Genomic DNA, 19,166 nt, shown 5'->3' on the forward strand with positions numbered 1-19,166 from the left:
TGGACGAATCCATAGATAGATACCCCGCTAACCCAAGTGCTACGAGCAGTCTCCGCATGAGCGGGTTTCTGGATGCCGTAGGACTCAGACGCATGGTGATATAGGCACCCAAAAACAAAACAAAACAAAATACCTTCCTCTCAGGGGTTCACAACAGCTCACACGCATTGATTACTTTCTAGTCTCAGCGGGCAGCCTAGGGGGGGTGGTTGAGGTAGATATTTGCCCTTGTTGTATATCAGATCACTCACCTATACTGCTGTCATATTCACGCCATCAGATTGTAAAACGCCGCATCTTCCCCATTTATCCGAGTTATTTGCTCATACCTGAGGTGCTAAAGGGGCTTAATGAAACCACTCGAATTTTTTTTCAAGAAAATGAGTCTTCGGTGGAATCGCCCAGCATTTTATGGGAGGCCTATAAAACGGTTGCTATGGCCTCGATCACAGGGTACAAAAGGGGAAAACGGGCAGAACTAGAGGGTATAGAATCAGACCTAGAAGCCGCAACGATTCAACATGCAGAACACCCAACGTCCCATACCTCACAAAGGGTGCGCCTCAAGCAAAGTGAATTTGTGGCGTATCAGAAAGAGATGGTCACTGCCAGACTCCAGGCCACGCGCCACAGGGTATATGAATTGGGGAATAAGGTGGGCAAATTACTAGCCTTGCTAGATAAAAAGGAAACAGCAGATAGAACAATTGCCCAGCTGCGTACGCCCACAGACTTCCTGGTGGCTGCTCCAAATGACATATTGGAGACGTTGGCCGACCACTTTGAGCGCGTATATGCTTCACGTTCAGCATTCACGATTGAGGAAGCACTGGAATATATTCAAGACCTGGCTATGCCAAAACTCACAACTGAGGCGGCACTATTTTTGGAAGCCGACCTTACAGTTGAGGAAGTGCAGGCGGCTATTGGCTTCCTAGCATCCGGTAAGGCGGTGTGGCCAAACGGGATCCCATCGAACTTTAGAAACAAACTGCAGGCTTGACGGCCCCTTTCCTCTTGAACATGTTTCCAGACAGTCTCAAAAAGGGAGAACTGCCACAAGATCAGCGGTTAGCCACAATCATAGCGATCCCTAAGCCGGGCAAACCCCCGGAGGATTGCAGTTCCTACCGCCCGATGTCGTTGATCAACACTGAAGCCAAAATATTGGCCAAGCTACTGGCGCTACGGCTGAACCCCCTTCTAACGTCCCTGATACAATCCGATCAATCCGGGTTCATGCCCCAGTGGAGCACAGCATTTAACCAACGGCGATTGCAGGCGGTGCTGGCTCGGAGATCATCCCTTCAGGAACCCGCAGTCATTCTCTCCCTGGACGCAAGTATGGCGTTTGATGTGATGGAATGGCCGTACTTATTTGCAGCCCTGTGACACCTGGGCCTCGGTCCAAAGTTCTGTGCCCGGATTCGTCTGCTTTATACTAATCCGCTGGCGCATGTGGTGGCCAACGGACACTTTGCCGGGAAATTGGACACGGAGGTTGCTGGGACAAATGGCGTTCACAATGGAACTTATCATGGCTCCTGGATCCTAAAACATGAAGACTACTGCGTATAGTGACTTGTGCTGAGAATGATTGGATTATACACTAGGTGACATTGATAAGAAGCTTTTTCAAAAATTTTATCCACAGAATTACGTAGAGTTTTTAGCTCAAATCTAAACTTTGCTAGTGCTGTAGATTTTGAAATTTGGCCTTGAGGAAGCCTGCAAAGGGCGAAACGCGCATCGGCTGTGAAGCACTTTGTTGTAATAAAAGGATATAAAAGCTACCTTTCTCTACACAACGCGACTCTCTTGGAATAAAAAGGAGTGTGCTTGCAAGAATACGCATTGGACAAAATTGTGGATTGCTCAAGGATAATAGTGACTGTGATGTGCGCGGGTGTTTTTGTTCTATAACGGACACATATCAAGGGACTTCCCGCTGTCCCGGGGAACCATACAGGGGTGTCCACTGTCCCCCTTATTATTAGCGTTGGCTCTAGAACCACAGGCGGTGTGGATCAGATGGGAACCCTCAATCTGGGGGCTCCGGTGGACCGATACCTAGGAAGATCGCATATCGTTATATGCAGATAATGTACTTCTATATTTAGCCTCCCCTAGAAAATCCATCCTAGAGCTTCTGAATGTATGCGAAAAATTTGGTGGAGTGTCAGGGTACACTATTAAATGGTCCAAGTCCGTGCTGTATGTGCTGAAGGGTCCGCCACCATTGCTTCCTTCGGATGGCCCATTGCGGATTACTGATGAAGCCTTCAAATACCTAGGCATTTACGCAACACCTGGCTCTATGCAAAAAATCTAAGGCCTCCGTTGGAACGCTTTAAGCGTGATGCGACGGTCTGGGGTAATCTTCCCCTCACGCTGCTGGGCAAGGCAGCACTTTACAAAATGATGACGCTCCCCCGTTTTCTATATGTCCTCGAAAACACACCATTCTTAGTCCCACAGGCCTACTTCAAAGCCATAGCAGCTGAAGTCTCCGGTTTATTGTGGGGGAACAACCCAGCACCGATCGCCCAGGACAAGTTGATACGTAGCTTGTACGATGGGGGGATAGCAATTCCAAACATGCAGCTGTACTACTGGGCGGCGCATCTTAAAATAATTAACTACTGGATACATGCCCAACATGACGAACCTGCGTACCAAGCAGATAGACAGGAATTAGAGGAGGGCGGATTGATGTCAGCCCTATATAGCAAACGTAGGCCCCCCGGTTTGATTGGTTCGACGGCACACACAATTCATATATGGTACCAAGCGCAGGCTCGATTAAAATGTGCAGGAATTATCACACAAATGACGCAACTGTGGGACTCACAAAGGCTGTGACGACTCCGGAACAATAAGGGGTTTCAAAACTGGGATAATATTGGTATTTCCACAGTGGGGGATCTCTGGAAGAGGGGTGCGGTGGTCGAATTCACACAATTGGAAGCCCAGTATGGCATGGCGCAGATAGAGAAGTTCAGATATCTCCAAATCCGGCACGCGCTTCAGGCGATCTTAGCGCCGGGCACCACAGTACCAGAGGCCACTCCATTGGAGGATAGACTCCTGACTGAGCACATGAGTAATAGGGTGACTTCCTTTACATACCGCAAATTAGTCAACAATTTGCCAGACCCGACATCCAAGTTGCGACAGAAATGTTCCCGGGATGTGGGCGACTTTGACGAGTCAGAATGGCAAGAGGCACTATGATCGCCACGTGAAACAGCCATACCCTCACGGCTCAGACTGGTCCAACTCAAAGTACTACACCGCACATATCACACTAGAATGACTCTATGCAATGGGGAAAGCCCAACACCAATACTGTTTACGGAAATGTGGGGAGGAGGGTACATTTTTTTACACTATCTGGGATTGTCCCCATATTGTAGCATACTGGGCCAAGGTAATGCGCACCATATCTCAGGCGGCGGAAATCTCGGTATTGCCAGAACCACGACGCTGTCTATTAAATGTGTGGGAACCAAACAACCTCACTCACCAGGAGCAGGATTGGGCGATGCTGGGTATGACTGTCGCTAAACGCAACATTGCTATGTTATGGGGAGCGGATGAAACGCCTACACTAAGGAAATGGTGCAAGGATATGGATGAGGCAATGGTGGCCGAAAAGGCTTTTTTTATCCATCATGGTTGTCCCCGAAAATGGGAGAAGGTGTGGGGAGCATGGAACAAGTTTAGAGGATATATCTGTGACCCACCAGAACTCGTAGCAGATCATGTATCACCGTGACATGAATGTAATGCCGGCGGGATAAGGGAGGAGGGCTAGTGTATTGTTCTTTTCAATGTATTGATGTGGGACTGTGTAGCGTTGCTTTAATGTATTGCCCTGATTGCAGCCATGTGTGAATACCTTATGAATGTATTTTTGCCCTGATTTTCGAATCAATAAATATCTTTTTTTTTTTAAAAGTCAATCTATCGACATTAAAAAGAGAGGAAGGGACATCATCTGACTGAATAGGTTTTAGGTCTGGCAAGGCAACCAATTATACAATTTGATGGCTACTGTGGGAAACTATAAAGTCTTTGGGTGAAGTACCACCTGCTGTCCATAGTTTCCACCAACGTGCTAGTGCCTGCTTTCCTTGTGTCTGATAAATCCAGACACTCTCTAGAGTAAAGACACAGCCTTCAGGACTCCCACCAGTCAAGGTAAATTCATATATTTACAACAGAGGGATGTTCAAAATAGCAGTCAAAGGGGGCTATGCAGAAAAAAACTGCGTCATATCATAATCATTAGTTAGATAGGAAGATGGATCAATAGATAGGGAGTAAGGAACAAGACCGTCGAGGAGAGAAGATATCCTGGCAGGGCTATCATGCTTCGGGGTTGAAAATGGCCTTCTTTCTTAATACCCAAGCAATATGCAAATACTTGGAGACCAGCAAAGCTAAAAGTTCTCTAGTGTCACTCTTAAAGAGTCTCTCCGCTTCCCAGTAATGTCTCACACCCATGAGATTACATGCAACCAACAACCGTTTTTTCTGGGCCTTCCTGTATAGAGGACAGAATATCATAAAAAGGGCCTCTGTTTCCATTACATTTGGGCAATTTGGGCAGGAATTGGTCTGGAGAGGTACATTGGCCCATTTGGAAGTGTGTGATCTCAAGGGCAGAACCCCAAACATATATTGCACATATAAACATTTTGACTGGCACAGGTGCATCCTGTTCATGTATAGTTCCAACCTTGGTGTGCTCTTGTGGTTCAAGAACTTACCTGTAAGGGGAGTTTGTCTGGTGCACTTCCCACGTTTGGACTGCCTCACAATAAGACTGTTTTATTCTTAAGGCATCTCATTTTACTATTGAGTCAGGGGCTGACTACATAGCTCACTCATGCCTATGCTATGTGTATTTCTTGGAATTGCTTCAGCCACGGTTTTCTCAAAGGGCCAAAAGATCTTTCACACACTCTCTATATGCTGTCAGTATTAGTACAAAGGAACAAGCTGCAGGGGATAGATTAAGGTAATGATGGGTGTTTTTCAGTACAGACCCATCCTAGATATATGCTCCTTTACAACATTATCTGAGCGATGTGACTGGGAGAAACTATGTCTTATAGTAGTTTCTGTATAACCAAGAGTTGGGGCTGGCAAATTTGTAGTATTAGTAGGAGTAGCCGTACTTGGCGAGCCCTGGTATGATGTGGTAACAGCAATCAATACTTTTGCAGCTCTGACATAGAATGTGACATAGAATGTGAATATTAAAATTACTTGATTTACAGAGTGTAACTGGTTTGTTTGAGACAGCAGATACAGAGTTAATGTTAGCGGGAACACAGTTCACACCACCCAGAGAATGTTGTGGTGCCCTACTAGATATCAGTCCTTCAATTGTGCAGTCTATAGAGTTCAAACACTCGAAAATCGGCTGCAATGATTGTTTAAAGTTGACTTGAAATTCTTGGCAATTTAAGGAAAATGTTGTTGCATCCTGATGCAGGCCGTTACTGATTAGCGGTACTGGTGATCCCAAAGAGGAAGCAGCCTTTTTAGTTTTTTTGGCTGGGCATGTGAGGGTTATTTTGGCAGATCCTCTTTTCCTTTTGCCATTAGTTCCAGATAACACAAGTAAGTGAAGAGCTTCAGTGGCACAGAATGCACTAGGGGTTGCCATTGAGGTTTGGGAGGCAGGCAAAGTGTCTGTTAATTGTTCCTGCAGTTCTTGCGGCTCAATACCGGCAAGAACATTGCCCCCTTTGAGATAAAAGGAGGTCGTCGGTTACCCACCCAATCCCCTCACCCAGGGAAAGCCTCTTTTCGGTAAGAGCAATCCCCATTTCCAGAGCCATATTTGCCTTGGCTGAAAAGGTGTCCAGAGATATAGTAGTTACCTCTACAGTAGGAGCAGCAGTCTCCTTTTTCTTGCCCATGATGAGCCCCCTCAACGTTCAAGGGAGGGCCTCCTTCGGGCATGGATGGGCCCACCCTTGGCCCATGTGCGTGCCACAATGCGCTTCAATGCAATGAAGTCCTGCAAGTGGTGATGGGGGTTGAAGTCTCCCCTGCGGCAATCAAGCGGCTCCCCCAAACAGCAGGAACCAGGAAACAGACAGGTGAACTCAATCATTCAACCTAAGAAGGAGACACTAGAACCTAATTTAATTTAGGTTTGCAGATGCGTTATGAACTGATCTAACTTCCTTAATTGAATTGAACCAGATGACTTAAAATTCAAATGTATCACTTAGCAGGCTCACTTAAACTGATGTAAACTTGTTTCAGCATTGTTTCTAAACAGTGTATTTCTTTTCACAGTTTCTGAGAATAAGGCCCTGTGTCATCCCTCTTCAGTGGATTCTCTCTCCACTAGTGCTGCTACTGAGGATCATGTGTCCATGGGCGGTTGGGCCGCGAGAAAATGTCTACGAGTTATAGAACACGTGGAACAAGGTAAACCTTCAACTGTTTCTCCTAATATACCAGGTTGTGCAGCTCTATACACAGAAATCCTATCCATTCATATCTTGAACACGGAAATCCGTAAATGATAGATAGATCCTCTGAGTGTCTCTATTTTGTGCATTGCATCCATAGTTACATACGTTTGAAGCATGCAAGTTTTCTTTCTCTCAGACTAAACCGTCATACATACTTCCTGAATATATTGGTTGGGTTTAACAAAAAAGTTTTAAAATCAAATATTGAAAAATCATGGAATTTAAAATCTAGTTGATGCATTTCAAATACAGAAAGTCTATTATCTATAATTGTGACAAGTTTTGCACAGTCTAGTAATATTGACTACCGCTTTCCCAGTTTGCTCTCACCTTGCTAAAGAGTTGAACAGAGAGTAATCTATTGATGAACCTTCCCTTTAAAGCTTTTATTTTTTTAATTGGTGTTTGATGTCAGATTTTGTTACATTACACATTTACACATTTACCAATTATTTTCCTGAAAGGTATCAGATAGACAAACACTCCATCTGTAATACAAAACCAGGGTGAAAATGACAACTGTAGGATTCTTCAGTTAGAATCTTTTGTGCCAGTACAAATATTTCTATTTGTTTTTTATATTGAAGGATACTTTCTAAATGTGTTTAATTTCACATAAGCTGCCCCTTAAGGAGCAGAAAGCACACTAGATGCAAGGGAGTAAGGAAAAAAAGGGTGTGTGGTGGCCCACCCTGGCATTGGACCCACTCCAAATAGCTAAACTAATCATTCTGTCGCTCAGGGATGCAAATTGAGAGACTTTACTCTAAATCCCCTTTTCTGGGGGTGAGGAGGGTGAAGTTAGAAAACCCATTAGACACCAGGGAAAATTATTAAAAAAAATTGAGGGGGCTCAGCAGTCTTTCTGCCCTGCTTTGGGGTATATCTTGGGTGCGGTTAGCATGAATCTACCCCAAGGGAGGCAGGAAACCTACTTGACAACAGGGATATTATTTCAGTGAAAAAAGGGGGGCAGTGCAGCCCAAGCAGGCATTACTACATGCTCCAACTCCATAATAACTAGTGGAGGGTAGTAAACTTCACTCTGCCGGTGGAGCTGAGTATTGCCTATTCTGCGCTCCACTTGGAATGAGGAGTTTTGGCAAAAACGTCACCTTCCGCCGCATAGCAGAGTCTACTGCCACAAGTAATACAAAACAGATTGTCCTGGGGCCCTGGGTGGGGGCACCCTTCACCAGAAGAGGTGACTGCATTAAAGAAAGGTCCCAAAGCTAATTGTGTGCTTCTGAGGCAGCCGGTGCTTACACAAGGAGAGCATTCAATGTTAAAACACTTTATTCCCCCACCCTCCATCCCTGCCGACTGCTTGTCTTCTCTAAGTGAATTAACCTTTCTGGGGTTTTCTGTTCATTGTGTTTTCACTTTGCCAAGGCTCCTGTGTCTGGCACCTACCCTCCCGCTGGGTGCCCTAGGCAGGCCTGAGGGGGGGGGGGTCTTGTTAACAGGAGACCCAGCCGGCCACAGCCAGTCGTAGTAAGACTCACACACCTGCCTTATGCATAAATATAAACAGATTGTGTGCCTGGCAGCCTAATGCAGGCTGCATTCTGGGACTTGAAGTTCACCTGAAGTTTTTTCAAAGGCCAGGCGAGGGTGTCTGACATGACATTTACGGGAACTGTTTTCTAGCTGTTTTGGCTGCAACATGTTAGTTTTAGTGGGTGAAATAGGTGTGTCTGTTAAGTTCATCAGTTAAGTGTTTGTTGTAAGTTAAACATTTTCTTCATTGTTCATTCAAGGGGTATGAGAGGATATATATATATATATATATATATATATATATATATATATATATATATATATATATATATATATATATATATATATATATATATATATATTACATCGCCAGTAGGTATATATAGTTAGGATTTTTTTCCTATGGGATTTTTGAAAATTCTATGTCGAATAACTTTGGCGTTTGAGGACAGAATTGGCTGAAATTTTCAGGAAAATGGAACATTTTGTTTCTGAGCAGCCCCTGAAAATTTGGGGGGGTTTCGTCAAGGGGGGGCCGAGAAAAAAGGGGGGTCCCAAAACGTGTTTTTCCCATGCAATTTTCCATAGGGCGGTTGGCCTCACTTTTAGCCTGAACGGCTGAATGGATTTACACCAAACTTGGCAAAATTGTAGGGACTGGTAGCCCGATGTGCCTTTGCTATGTCTCAAGATATAGGCACCAGTGGTTTTTACGAAAATTAACTTTGAAAAATATATATTGGGCTACATTGGGCTATATATATGTTGGAGCCCAAATGTAGCCCAATGTAGCCCAAAGATGGCCACCAGAGACAAAAAAAAACAAATTTAGCCCAAATATCAGCCAGATGTAGCCCAACTATAGCCCAATGACTGAATGTCCCAGAGTGTTCTAAAGAACAACTAGAGTGCTAACAGTCCTACTTATTATAAAGGTATGGCACACCTGAAGCCATCTTGATTGGAATAAAGTGGTAACTCTTAAAACATTTAATTTAAAAAGGAACAAAATGAGGGGGTTCATTTTGCCATAGAAAGTATGATTAGCGAATATATGACGAAATCCCGCATACCATCAGTCCGCCAAAAAAATCCCGCATGTACTATTAGGCCGCAAATTAAAATAACGAAAACTTTTAGAACGAATATGCCTTTAGCATACACTAAACAACTAAACTACCCTAAACCCTAAAACACTACCCCCAGCATGACCCTACACTACACAAACAGTACAACACTACCCTAAACCCTAAAACACTACCCCCAGCATGACCCTACACTACACAAACACTACAACACTACCCTAAACCCTAAAACACTACCCCCAGCATGACCCTACACTACGCAAACACTACAACACTACCCAAAACCCTAAAACACTACACCCCAGCATGACCCTACACTACGCAAACACTACAACACTACCCTAAACCCTAAAACACTACCCCCAGCATGACCCTACACTACACAAACACCACAACACAACCCTAAACCCTAAAACACTACCCCCAGCATGACCTTACACTACGCAAACACTACAACACAACCCTAAACCCTAAAACACTACCCCCAGCATGACCCTACACTACGCAAACACTACAACACTACCCTAAACCCTAAAACACTACCCCCAGCATGACCCTACACGACGCAAACACTACAACACTACCAAAAACCCTAAAACACTACACCCCAGCATGACCCTACACTACGCAAGCACTACAACACTACCCTAAACCCTAAAACACTACCCCCAGCATGACCCTACACTACGCAAACACTACAACACTACCCAAAACCCTAAAACACTACACCCCAGCATGACCCTACACTACGCAAACACTACAACACTACCCTAAACCGTAAAACACTACCCCCAGCATGACCCTACACTACGCAAACACTACAACACTACCCTAACCCCTAAAACACTACCCCCAGCATGACCCTACACTACGCAAACACTACAACACTACCCTAAACCCTAAAACACTACCCCCAGCATGACCCTACACTACGCAAACACTACAACACTACCCTAAACCCTAAAACACTACCCCCAGCATGACCCTACACTACGCAAACACTACACTACCCTAAACCCTAAAACACTACCCCCAGCATGACCCTACACTACGCAAACACTACAACACTACCCAAAACCCTAAAACACTACCCCCAGCATGACCCTACACTACGCAAACAATACAACACTACCCAAAACCCTAAAACACTACCCCCAGCATGACCCTACACTACGCAAACACTACAACACTACCCAAAACCCTAAAACACTACCCCCAGCATGACCCTACACTACGCAAACACTACAACACTACCTAAAACACTACCCCCAGCATGACCCTACACTACGCAAACACTACAACACTACCCAAAACCCTAAAACACTACACCCCAGCATGACCCTACACTACGCAAACACTACAACACTACCCAAAACTCTAAAACACTACACCCCAGCATGACCCTACACTACGCAAACACTACAACACAACCCTAAACCCTAAAACACTACCCCCAGCATGACCCTACACTACGCAAACACTACAACACTACCCTAAACCCTAAAACACTACCCCCAGCATGACCCTACACTACGCAAACACTACAACACAACCCTAAACCCTAAAACACTACCCCCAGCATGACCCTACACTAAACAACCACCACAACTCTACACTACACTAACACAACACTACACTACACAACACTACACTACACTACACAATCACTAACCCACGAAAAAATTAACACAAACCCACTTACCTCTCTCGTCATCGTGGTTTTCACAACGCAAATGCATTTACCATACATGCCTTTAAAACGTAATTCTTTGTAAAGGCATGCGCGATAAATGCACATGCGTTTTGAAAAAATGCGGGATAATGGTATGCGAGGTCAATGACCTTGCGGGATAATGGTATGCGGACTGAAAGTCTGCGGGATAAAAAATGCGGGAAAATGGCTGCAAACCATGATTAGCAGCAGACTTCCCTGGTGAGCACTAGCTTTACTACAGTGATCTAATGAGCAACTAGAGTGCTAACATTCAGAATTTATGGCAAATGTGTGACACATCTGAATGCCTTCTTGATAGAACCGAAGTAAACAAGCATTGAAAATGCAATAGATCTTGCCCTCGTTTAAGTTAAAGCCATTCTGTTTGTAATGAGGTGGCTTTTTAGCTTTGCTTTTATTAGTGTTTTTAAAACTTTCATGTAAATAACATGCATATGTATGCATATATGTATATGTATGCATGCATTTATATTTATATAGATATGCAGATTATATATGTTTATATATGTATATTACCTACTGGCGATAGCCAGTGGGTATATATAGTTAGGATTTTTTCTCTATGGGATTTCTGAAAATTCTATGTCTAATAACTTTGGCGTTTGTGGACAGAATTGGCTGAAATTTTCAGGAAAATGGCACATTTTGTTTCTGAGCAGCCCCTAAAAATTTGGGGGGGGTTTCGTCAAGGGGGGGCAGAGAAAAAAGGGGGGTCCCAAAATGCGTTTTTCCCATTCATTTTTCCATGGGGCGGTTAGACTCACTTTTAGCTCGAACGGCTGAATAAATTTACATGAAACTTGGCAAAATTGTAGATATGGTTTGCCCGACGTGCCTTTGCTATGTCTCAATATATGTGCTCCAGTGGATTTTGAGAAATGAACGTTTAAAAAAATATATATATCTGTGACAGCGCTCCGGTTAGCGCCCCGGTTCGCGTACCTGACGCGTAACGGAACTTCGCGAAGCGAAGCTGATTGGCTCTCCGGTGTCTGTCAACATTCTAAACAGTCCGGAGCGGCCGCCATCTTGTCTCTCGGTACGATCGAGAGACAAGATGTGGTGAAAAACAAAGGGGGAAATGAAGGAAAGGGGGCAAGGTAGACCACTCCTGACCCCCTAGGATTGATGAGGGGGATATTAAAGTCCCCCGCGGGGCAAAAAATTAAAAAAAAATTTTTTTTTGCGCTTTTACGCCGTAGAGGCGCGTCCCGGTACGCGAACCGGGCAGCTCACCGGGCAGCTCACCGGGCAGCTAACCGGGCAGCTAACCGGCAGCGTAGCTGTCAACATTGTAAACAGTCCGGAGCGGCCGCCATCTTGTCTCTCGGTAGGTTCGAGAGACAAGATGTGGTGAAAAAAGAAGGGGGAAATGAAGGAAAGGGGGCAAGGCAAACCCCTCCTGACCCCCTAGGATTGATGAGGGGGATATTAAAGTCCCCCGCGATTTTTCGCGGTAGAGGCGCTTCCCGGTACGCGAACCGGGCAGCTAACCGGCAGCGTAACGGGAGTCCGCCATCTTGTGTTTTTGGAGCGTCCGGTTCGCGTACCGGGTAGCGTCCTGGTAAGCGTAACAAGGGGAAAACCAAGAAAAACAGTAAAAAAAAAATTAAGGGAATAGATTTCCAGCAAACTTGGCAAATTTGTAGGGACTGTTTTGTTTGATGTGCCTTTGCAAGGCCTCAAGATATGTGCACGTGTGGATTTTGTCTAATTAAGGTTAAAAAAAATATATATATCTGTAAGCGTGCTCCGGCACGCTTACGTTACGGGTTTTGTTTGCGCTGCAGAGCCGATACGTCACGGTTATGCGACGCGTCATGAGGCGTCTCACGTGGCTACGTACTACGTCACGTAATAAAGAATATATTTTACAGCTATAGATATTAGCTTTTAAAAAACCAATGAAATTCACTGAAAAACCATAGGTTATAGACCATATATAGTTAGGAATTTGCATTTACAAAACCTTGAAAATTCACTGAAAAAACCATAGGTTAGAGACCATATATAGTTAGCTGGACATTTTATTGACATAAAACCAATGAAATTCCATATATAGTTAGTTGCACTAACTATATATCGCGCACCCGCAATCCACTGCTGATGATGTCACATATTACATCATTCATGACATGGTCAGTGACATCACTGATGACATCACTGATGACATCTCAAATGACATCACTGATGACATCACTGATGACATCTCAAATGACATCACTGATGACATCATGACACACCAATACCAGTTACTACATACGCACTCACTGATTCCTACGTCTACACACACATTCACTCATTCACCCATACAATCACTCATACATACAGTCACTCATTATTACAACACTATCATATGCACTCATACACCTATGCAGACACTCACACACTGCCACTCATCCATGGAGTTACTCACACACCTAGTCAGTCCTGTAAAGAATCAATCACACTTCCATTTCCTCATCTATACAGTTAAACACAGAACACCATACTTCAGTGACATCACTGATGACATCACTGATGACATCTCAAATGACATCACTGATGACATCTCAAATGACATCACTGATGACATCATGACACACCAATACCAGTTACTACATACGCACTCACTGATTCCTACGTCTACACACACATTCACTCATTCACCCATACAATCACTCATACATACAGTCACTCATTATTACAACACTATCATATGCACTCATACACCTAGTCAGTCCTGTGAAGAATCAATCACACTTCGATTTCCTCATCTTTACAGTTAAACACAGAACACCATACTTTTCACACATATACTAACACATACTTACCCTCTTATACAATCACTGATACAAGTACACATTGATATGCACAGAGTCACACACCTCCCAGCCAGCCACACACACACTCAGTCTTCCATACATCCACTCATTCTTCAATATGTAAAACATATTTAAACTTTACAAAAACACACAGACTCTAGATGATGTCATCAGTGATGTCATTTGAGATGTCATCAGTGATGTCATCAGTGATGTCATTTGAGATGTCATCAGTGATGTCAACAGTGATGTCACTGACCATGTCATGATTGATGTAATATGTGACATCATCAGCAGTGGATTGCGGGTGCGCGATATATAGTTAGTGCAACTAACTATATATGGAATTTCATTGGTTTTATGTCAATAAAATGTCCAGCTAACTATATATGGTCTCTAACCTATGGTTTTTTCAGTGAATATATATATATATATATATATATATATATATATATATATATACACACACACACACACACACACACAAAGTAAATCACAGAGTCTGTGTTTAGAGAAAGAAGTCCACGTTGCTGTTTGTAGCCTTGGTGTGTCTATAATACAGATGTGCTTGGTTTTCTCTATCGTATGAGTCCGTGTCAGAGGCTAGAGGTGTTTGCGTTAATTGCTTCGTATGCGGGCCGTGTCCGGTGGCGTCTAGTCCTGGCAGGAGGGAGTGATCTCCCACCAGGACTAGACTCCACCGAACACGGCCCGCATACGAAGCAATTAACGCAAACACCTCTTGCCTCTGACACGGACCCATATGACAGAGACAGAGGTAAATTCTTCATTACCTACCATCTATGAAAACTAAGCACATCTGTATTAAAGACACACCAAGGCTACAAACAGCAATGTTGTCATTTCTTTCTCTAAACACAGACTTTGTGATTTACTTTGTATATATATTGCCTCTCATACCCCTTGAATGAATGTTTAACGTTGTGGTCAAGTGGCAGCTGGCCATCTGAGGTGGGCAATATTGTGGAACCTACGTGACTTGACTGGGCAGTGCAATCCTCCAGAACCCGGCTGTCTTTATCTAAGATTAGTTTTCTTCATTGTGTATAGTGTCAAAAGAGGACTGATTGGCAACTCCTCATTGATTGCTACTGGCCCCCTGATGTTCTAACATTAGCATGATAACGGGAGACCCACTCCCCCAATACTATCCCACTCACAGGTCACGACCTGGAATGAGCTTCCTATCGACGTCAGACATGCCCCCCTCTCTGAACATCTTCAAGAAGACACTCAAGACCTGGCTGGGGAGGGAGGTAGTTTTGGTGTCAGGTATTTGGTTGTTGAAGTGGTCATAAAGGCCCTCAATTTTCAGATGTAAGTAGGATTTGAACTTGTCGCCGAGGTCCTAGGAGGGGGTGATGTCTGTGGTTTCGCTGGGGGGCTTGGTGAATTCCTGGATGACGTTGAAGAGTTCCTTGGAGTTGCTGGAGTTGGCGAGGATTTTGTTTTGGATGAAGGTCCTTTTGATGGATCTGATGCGTTGGTGGTACTCCGTCATGGCGTTCTTGTAGGGGGTGCGATCTTCTAGCGTTTTGTTGTTTCTCCAGTTCTTCTCAAGACATCTGCAGGTATGTCTGGTTTCTTGGAAGTCAGTGGTGAACCAGGTGGCCTTCCTGGGGCACTGTCTGTTGGAGTTGTGTCGGGGTGCAAGCTCATATGCGCAGTTGAAGATCCATTTGTGGAGTTCTTTGGCCGCAAGGTTAGCGTTGGTTGAGGTGGTGGGGGCGTCGCGGCTGAGGGTGGAGTTCAGCTGTTCCTCTGTGATTTTGCTCCAGTTCCTTGGTGTGGTGCAGGTTTGGGATGGTGGGTTAGTTGACATTTAAGTGTACGCAGTGGAGGTCCATCCATGGGGGTTGCATGGTGTGGCTGAAATGGATGCTGTTACCTCCTGCGAAGATGGGGTCGAGGGTGTGTCCTGCCTTGTGGGTGGGCGTGGTGACTATCTATTTCAGGCCGATGTTGGCAAGGTTGTCCAGGAGGGTGGTGGAGTTGGGGGTCGCTGGGGTTGTCGAGGTGGAAGTTCAGGTCTCCAATGAGTATGTAGTCCATGGATGCAATGGTGCGTGGTGCGATGAGGTCGGTGATGGTCGTGGTGAACGATGCGCGCGGTCCGGGGGGTCGGTAGGCGAGCGTGCCACGAAGTGTGGTTCTGGGACTGGTCTGGTCTGGATCTAGAAGTGAAGGTGTTCGATGGTGGACAAGGAGTCATTCATGGTGGAGGTGGACAGTCGGAGGGAGCTCTTGTGTGCGATGGCGAATCCTCCTCCTGGGCGGTTGTGGCGGGCTTTTCTCTGGATCTTGTATCTGTCAGGGATGGTTGTGGCGATGTCGGGCGGAAGCGGTATTGCTCTAAGTTTCAGTGAAGAAGGTGACATCTGGTGATAGGGTGTTGTGGAAGTCCTAGATCTCAACCGGGTGTCTGTGCACGTTGAGGAGGATGCACCTCAGGGTTCCGGAGGTGTTGGCGTTCAGTGCTGGGGTGATGGCCGTGGGGGTGCTGATGGTGTTGAAGGTCTGGCGGCAGTGACGGCAGGAGAATTGTTCATGGGTGGTGCCGCTGGCAGTTGTTGTTCTTCCCATGGTTGAGTGCGAGGAGGGAGGCGGTGTCGTAGCAGTGGAAGGTTAGAGATCCAGGGGTCCTGGCGCTGGTCGTGGTTGGGTCACGTATGGGCGCACACGGGGTTGCCTTTGCCGCGCCCGCTACGTGCAGCCGCCGCCATTATGTAGGGAAGGGGGAGGGAATCACAACTGGGAGGCGGGAACGAGGAATCAGTGGGGGAGGGGCCACGGGGGCAGCAGCGGCAGGAAACAAGCCATAAAGGTGGCCAAGAAACAGGCAAGAGCACGATTACACAATTAGAACAAGGCAAAAACAATAAGGCACAAACAGTTACACTGATGCACTTACATTTAAGGCAGAACAAAAACAACAGGACAGCAAACCGAGTATGAGGAGGGCCTTGAACCCCTCACAATGGAGAGTGCGGCACAGCCCGGGCAGTGGCACTCACCAGCGGAGCTGCAGGCGGAGAGAGCAGGGCCCTGACCAAGAGGTCTGCATTGCATGATGACTGGCCCACACCCCATATTTCAGGTGTGTACAGAGTCTCCTTATTTGGTGCCCTGCTGAACAGTGTGGATAGAGTTATGGAAAGAAAGATTTTTCCTCCCCACATGCCCCCTCCAAAAAGAAGATAGGCTTGTGGCAAAAAAGTCCACTACTATTGTACATTGGGTGGTGAGATTACACAAATCATTTCAGTGGATGTCCAAAATGGGAGATGATTATTCACAAGCACAGGCTTCTTCCATTGTCTATTTTTGCCCTGGTGTTGCTTTCGAAGATGTTCATGGTGATGGAATGTGCAATTGATCCAGAATAGCAGATCTACAACTAATAAAATGGATGATGTAGAAACTGTGGCTGCATTATGGTCACATGAACGGCAGAGCAGCTTAGAAACACTTAGGTGGTAAACATGAAGGCAGCTCTTAATCGAACTTGGGAGGAAGTATCTAAGAGGTGAACAGGATTGAAGAAAGAAAACTGCCAGAAAAAAAATACCTGCTAGAAAGGTGACTATTGCACACCCATCTTCCTACGCATTAATAACAAACTAAACAAGTTGACATATTGCAGTATTTACATAGTGAAATAAAAAACTTAAAATAACAATGAAAGTGAGTAGATAAATCCTGTCCGGGAAAAGACCTTAAAAAATGGAACCTATTCTGTTATAACACTATATACTATTTACAGGCGTATAGCAACTTGGCACCAAGAAATCCCACAAGCATGGTTGCAGAAAAGCTGCACAGTCATTTATTGTAGACTTCTATCCATGATAGAATTCTCTTTGATCTTGCAGACCTTAATTATGGCCCACTCATTCAAATCCAAACAACCACTAGAACCGAAACTCTTCACATCCTTCAAGACACAATCAGAAGTATGCAAAAGTGCAGACAAGCCTGTGCACAATTTCAAAATCTCATTTTGTAAATATTAATGATCTGGAATTTCAATAACTTTTGCAAAAATTACATTTGGATCCAGAAGTATACCTCCGATTCAAACGTCATGAGAAGAAGCCTCCTGAGAAACATTTTCTGCTTGAACGAGTCTCCTCCTGAAAAAGTAGTGCAACATTTTGCATAGAATTTCACATATGACATTTGAGAATTTTGGAGGCATAATAAATAAAAAATCATAGAAGCCTACTATTTACCCATTGTCTACACTTAAAGTGGCTTAAAAAACCCTGACCGCTCCTTCCTGATCTTGTCATCCTGTCTTCAACATTTTGGAACTATGTTTTCTTGCATCGCTGTCATTTATTTCATCACTGGTTCATTCTGTGTCACCTGTTTCGGATCCAGTTACCATTCAGCTTTGTCCCAAGTGTTATCAAAACTCCGTACCACACATTAATTGTAAGATGTTTTTTCGGCAACTATATTGAGTGTTGTATGGTAGACCCAAATCAACGCACTCATGGCTACCCTCAAGTCATGATCATCACAAAATGCACGCTGTAACCCTTTTTTTATTACCCTATTCCTACTTTCCACTAACCTAATACTTTGTGGATGATATAGAGGTGTTCGTACCCCAATTTCTTCAAGAACACCTTAATTTATTGGGAAACAAGCTGCTTTCCATTATCGGTTATAATCATAGATGACGATTCTTTATTTTACATAATTCTCCCAAGACTTTGATCATTACCTTTGATTACAAACTTCACTTCTGGCAATCATGAAAAAATAATTTACTACAAACAGCACATGGTTGTTTCCACCATGCACAGTATATATCACACTGAAATGTCGAATGCAATCTTTTCTCATGCTTTACCGAGTTTCACAAGCTCCCTTACCAGCTAGAATACAGTTTTGGGTTAACATTTGTCAATCCATGCACAAGCTACACATTGGTGTTACCTTACCATCCACCTCCTTGTCCAAATCAGGCCACTAGAAGTCCCCTCTGATCTCTCTTCTCATAGCTCGCTTAACTCATGTTGCCTTCATGGTCCATTTTAAGTACGCTTCCACACAGACCCAATGGTACCACAAGTACTTAATTCCACCATAACACTCAGTGAAGGCAAGGCAATCCCAAAGCCACAATATGACGCAATGAAATACCACAATAGGATACAGCCTCTCCTGCTTACTTAGCTTAACTTTATTAGGCCACCCTATTGGTACGTTTCACATGACTGCTCAAAATTCTGTCTTCTTTCATGTTTTTCACAAAATCCTCCTTAGAAAAACTCATGTCACCTCTCTTACCTCTACTACAACATCTTCCCTATTCTTCTCTTGCTCTCCCTTCTTTATATGCAATGTTGACAAAGAGCCAACTGTCATATTTTATACTCCTTGCAGAGGTGGAAAATAGATGTTTTAAGTGGTCGAGCTACACTGCTGTCATTGTGTATATCAGAATGTGCTTTTACAAGGAAATATTGTTTGCCTATCAATTTGTCTCCAACAAACTGTGCAAAGA

The 19,166-nt window shown here is 44.4% G+C and overlaps 1 protein-coding gene across 2 annotated transcripts in view; it reads left to right on the top strand.

Annotated features, from left to right (window-relative positions):
* Window positions 1-19,166, top strand: part of HAL (histidine ammonia-lyase) — a 387,900-nt gene that overhangs the window by 357,150 nt on the left and 11,584 nt on the right. For both annotated transcript variants that reach the window (XM_078675784.1, XM_078675792.1), the window contains one exon: window positions 6,322-6,456. In XM_078675784.1, the coding sequence (XP_078531910.1) occupies window positions 6,322-6,456 (135 nt within the window). The remainder of the gene's footprint in view (window positions 1-6,321; window positions 6,457-19,166) is intronic.

This window comes from Lissotriton helveticus, chromosome 1_1 (genome assembly GCF_964261635.1).
Source record: "Lissotriton helveticus chromosome 1_1, aLisHel1.1, whole genome shotgun sequence".
Classification (NCBI taxonomy): domain Eukaryota; kingdom Metazoa; phylum Chordata; class Amphibia; order Caudata; family Salamandridae; genus Lissotriton; species Lissotriton helveticus.